The sequence below is a fragment of the Alligator sinensis genome, unplaced genomic scaffold (genome assembly GCF_000455745.1).
Source record: "Alligator sinensis unplaced genomic scaffold, ASM45574v1 scaffold1434_1, whole genome shotgun sequence".
NCBI lineage: Eukaryota > Metazoa > Chordata > Crocodylia > Alligatoridae > Alligator > Alligator sinensis.
This window is the reverse complement of record NW_005843168.1, coordinates 104,403-108,629: the sequence shown is the minus strand read 5'-3', so window position 1 is coordinate 108,629 and position 4,227 is coordinate 104,403. Positions and strand designations below refer to the sequence as shown.

At 67.5% G+C, this 4,227-nt stretch overlaps 2 protein-coding genes across 2 annotated transcripts in view; one reads left to right on the top strand and one right to left on the bottom strand.

The window, feature by feature from the left end:
* The window catches only part of LOC102388404, a 9,499-nt gene extending 8,911 nt beyond the window's left edge, over positions 1-588 (bottom strand). Inside the window, exon 1 of the mRNA XM_025194184.1 lies at positions 333-588. Within this exon, the coding sequence (XP_025049969.1) occupies positions 333-588 (256 nt within the window). The remainder of the gene's footprint in view (positions 1-332) is intronic.
* Positions 589-2,272: 1,684 nt separating this feature from the next.
* Positions 2,273-2,812, top strand: LOC112548426 (NACHT, LRR and PYD domains-containing protein 12-like). Its single transcript, XM_025194190.1, has one exon. The coding sequence runs from the start codon at positions 2,273-2,275 to the stop codon at positions 2,810-2,812; it is 540 nt and encodes a 179-aa protein (XP_025049975.1).
* Positions 2,813-4,227: the final 1,415 nt, after the last annotated feature.

Sequence of the window (4,227 nt, the reverse complement as noted above, 5' to 3'; positions counted from 1 at the left end):
CCTGCCCTTGGTGCCCCCCACCTAGACCCCAGCCTGCCCTAGCTGCCCTGATCTGCCCCTTGCAGGTTACCACGGCGATGCCCCCCACCCCCGGGGCAGGATGAGGCCCACGGGGGAGTGGGGAGTGGCTCTTCCCCGCAGTGCCCGGTCGCTGGGGCAGAGCCCAGGTGTGTGCCCCCCCCACACCTGCGGGGTGGGGCTGCCCCCGGTTAACTCCCAGCAGCATGGCTGCGATGGGCCAGGTAGGGGCTGCCCGCGTGGGCCGGGCGGTGGATCCCCTCCAGCTCTGGGCGGGGATGGCAGGAGAGCGAGGGAGCCTGGTCCCCACTGACCCTGCAAACGTGGCGAGTACACCCAGCCGGCCCTCACCTTCTCCCAGGGCCCCGGGAGGCGACTGGAGTAGCCAGGACCCACCCGGACGCCCAGGTCCCATCCCCGCAGGTGCCCCCCGACCCGGCGGGGCTGGTGCGGGGGCACCAGGAGGCGCTGCTGGGCTGGATCGGGCCCGATGTGGGACCCGTGCTGCGGCAGCTGCACGACGCGGGGGCAGGCGCTGCATCGGGCTGAGTACCACACACTGCTGGACATGGCGCCCCGCGCCCACTGGGCCCTGGCACTGTTGGAGGCAGCCAGGCAGCAGCCCCGGCATGCCCGCGCCCTACTGGATGCCCTGGAGGCCCTTCGCGACCACTATGGCCCCGAGCTCGGAGACTGGCTGCACTGGCACCTGGGCACCCCTGGCCCTGCGGTGCCCACGCCCGTCTGCACCCAGCCCACCGCACCTGCAGGTACAGTCACAGCCCTCGCCCATGCCCCCTGAGCCCCTGTCATCCCTCACCCACCCACCCATCACCCATCTCTATAACCTTCTGTCCGCCCTCCATCCACCCACTCGTCCATCTCCGTGTCCATCCATCCCTAAAACCTTCTAAGCATCCCTCCATCCAACCATGCATCATCCAACCATCCCCCATCCCTATATCCTTATCTCCATCTCCATCTCCATCCACCTATCCCTATAACCTTCTAACTCTAGATCCATCCCTCATCCAACCATCCCCCATCCCTCCAACCCTTCATCCCTCCATCCACCCGTTCATCCATCTCCATGTTCGTCCCTGTAACCTTACCATCCCTCTATCTCCAACTTCACTCATCCATCCATCCACTCATGCATCCCTACAGCGATCCCTCCCTCCCTCCCTCCACAGCCCGCTGCGCTCCCTCCCTCCTCCACAAGCCGCTCTGCAAGGTGACCAAGAAATACAAGCTCCCACTGGAGACCCCCGGTGAGACCCCCTCCCCACCCTGTGCTGCCCAAATACCTGGGTTTTCTGTGCGGGGAGTGGGGGTAGAGCCAGGGGCGCAGCCTAACTCCCATCTCCCCCTGGGCTGCCAGGCAAGACCCCCAGACAGAACCCCAGCTTCCGTGAAGCCCCCAAATCAAAGGTACGAGGGAAGGGGTTGGTGGAGGGGGAGGGCACACGGATAATATGGGGGGTTAGGGGAGCGTGGATGTCTGGGGTCTCTCATCATGCCCCTCTGCTCCCCCAGCCGCCCTCCAGTGCCACCGTGCCTCTGTGCTCCAGCGCATGTCCTGCCTGTGCCCCCTGCCCAGCCCCCCCCAGGCTGCCAGGGTCCCCTCAAGATCCTCTACACGCCCCAGCTCCTGCTGCAGCAGCCCCCGGACCCCTGAGGCCACGAGCATGTGGTGCTGGCTGCCCCTCGTGCCCACCTGCCCCCAGCCCTGCACTACCTGCCCCTGGCCCAGCTCCTGTCCCCAGAGCCAGGTGGTGCTGCAGGGGGCCCGCAGAGTGTGGCCGTGACCGGCGTGGCTGGTGTGGGCAAGAGTGTCCTGGCGCAGAAGCTGCTGCACGAGTGGGTGCTGGGCGCCGCTTTCCGCAGCTTCCTCTGTGCCCTCAACTTCGCTGCCCGTGACCTGGCACGGGAGCCCGGGCCCGTGGTCCTCAAGGGGCTCGTGGGCTCCCAGCACCCCCATGTGGCCTCAATCCTGCCTGCCTTGCTGGCCCAGCCCCGCGACCTCATGGTGATCCTGGACGGCTTTGATGAGCTTCAAGTTGGGGTTCCTGGGGCAGCTCGTGGCCTGGCCATAGGGGCCACTGCGGCGTCTCCGGCCACAGGGGACCATTTGGTGTCTCCTGCACCAGCCGCATGTGGTTTCCAGGTGTCATCTCAAGGGTCTGCCGTGCCATCTCCAGCCACAGCATCTCCAGCCAGGGCATCTTCCATCAGGGCCCTGGTGTAGGACCTCATGGCTGGGACCCTGCTGCCCGGTGCAGCCATGGTGGTGACATCGCAGCCCTGCCTGGCACTGCCCAGTGTCATCTTCCAGCACCACGTCCTGCTGCTGGGGCTGGCAGAGGACACCGATGACTATGTATGCTGCTTCTTCCCTGGCTGTGAGGAGCCTGTGGCAGCTGTCGCACGGCACCTAAAGGCCCCCCTGGGCCTGGCTGGGCTGTGCTTCGTGCCCCTCTATTGCCACATGCTCTGCTCCGTGCTGGACCGCTGGTGGCAGGATGCACTGCCCGTACCTGCGCCCACCACAGTCACCGAGGTCTATGCCGCCTATGTGGCCGCACTGCTGGGGCCCCAGCCGGCGCCACAGCTCTGGGCGCAGCTGCTTGCGCTGGCGGGCCGCATCTTGTTCGCCAAGGCTGAGCTCCGTGGTGTCCCAGGGAGCTCGCCACTGCGGTGCCTCCTGGCCCCCAAGGACAATGGTGCGGTTGAGTTCTTTCACCCCACAGTGCAGGAGTTCGTGGCTGCCGTCTTCGCCATCGCCACGCTGTGACCTGCGGAGCTGTGCACCTGCCTGGAGCTGTGGTGGGGTCATGGTGGCAGCGGGACCCAGGATGCTGGGGATGGGGACAACTTGGCATCTCCCAGGCAGCCCCTGCCGGGGTCTGCTACAGCCACGGGGGATGACTCGGCGTCTTCTGCACCGGCTGCACGTGGCCCCCAGAGTCCAATGGGGCATCTATAGGGTCCACGAGGGATGAATTGGAGGATGCCCGTGGTCTCCCCCCGAGTCCAAGACTCTGTGGGATGACTCCAGGGACCCGGCTGCCCGCAGCCTCCTGGAGACCACGCGGGCCCTGCTGGCTGCCACGAGCACCGCAGCGCTATGCTGGGAGCCCTTGCAGCTCTTTGCCCACTTCTTCCTGGGCCTGCTGGGCACCCAGGCTGAGGAGCGGCTGGCAGGGCTGGCCGGACCCGTGGGTGGGGATCCCGAGGCTGTGACCGAGGCTGAGGCCTGGCCGGAGGTGGCACTGGAGGGGGCGGCAGGGCCATGCCTGCTGGGGCTGCTCCATGGGATGGTGGAGCTTGGCTAGGCCACGGGCCTGGCCCAGGTGGACCTCTTCAAGACAGCACTGGGCCCTGCTGATTGTGCTGCCCTGGCCCAGGCGCTGGGGCACCAGGAGCTGTGCAATCCCAACCTCAGCTACAGCAGCCTGGGCACCCGGGCGCTGCGCCTGCTACAGGGGCTGCTGCCCCGTTGCCACTGCCCCGCTGCCGCAAGCTGCAGTGAGTGTGGGGTGGGGGACGCCCAGTGTCCAGGAGGGCTGTCCAGAAGGGGCCTGGTCTGCTGGGTTCTGGGAGGGGGTGCAGCCCCAACACCTGGGTTCCCCACCTGCCCGTGCTCTCCCCCCAGGCTGTGCGACAACCTGCTGGACAAGGAGGCGGCCAAGCTGGTGGCCAACGTGCTCGAGGACCCCTGGTGTGGGGCGAAACGGCTCCTGCAAGTCTACGCCGACACCCGGTGCTCTGTTCTGGCCGCCCTGGAGGACCCTGGGGAGGCCACGGCGGGGCCCAGACACCTGGGTTCCCCACCTGCCCGTGCTCTCCCCCCAGGCTGTGCGACAACCTGCTGGACAAGGAGGCGGCCAAGCTGGTGGCCAACGTGCTCGAGGACCCCTGGTGTGGGGCGAAACGGCTCCTGCAAGTCTACGCCGACACCCGGTGCTCTGTTCTGGCCGCCCTGGAGGACCCTGGGGAGGCCACGGCGGGGCCCAGCCTGAAGCCCAGGCCCGGGCCCAAGAGCTGCGCCGGGAGGTGGCCACTCTGCTGGGCGAAGGGGATGGATGACGGAGCGCACGGTGCTGTATGTTGCTTGGGGGGGCTTGCTGGGGGGGCCCTTCTGGGGTGCCTTAACCCCCCCACCCCATTACTGCCCCAGTCCCCCCCGCTACAGAGCCTTAACAGCCC

What these genes read in the sequence shown, in the direction of transcription:
- LOC112548426 (XM_025194190.1), top strand. Translation starts at nt 2,273, where the DNA reads ATGGCTGGGACCCTGCTGCCCGGTGCAGCCATGGTGGTGACATCGCAG.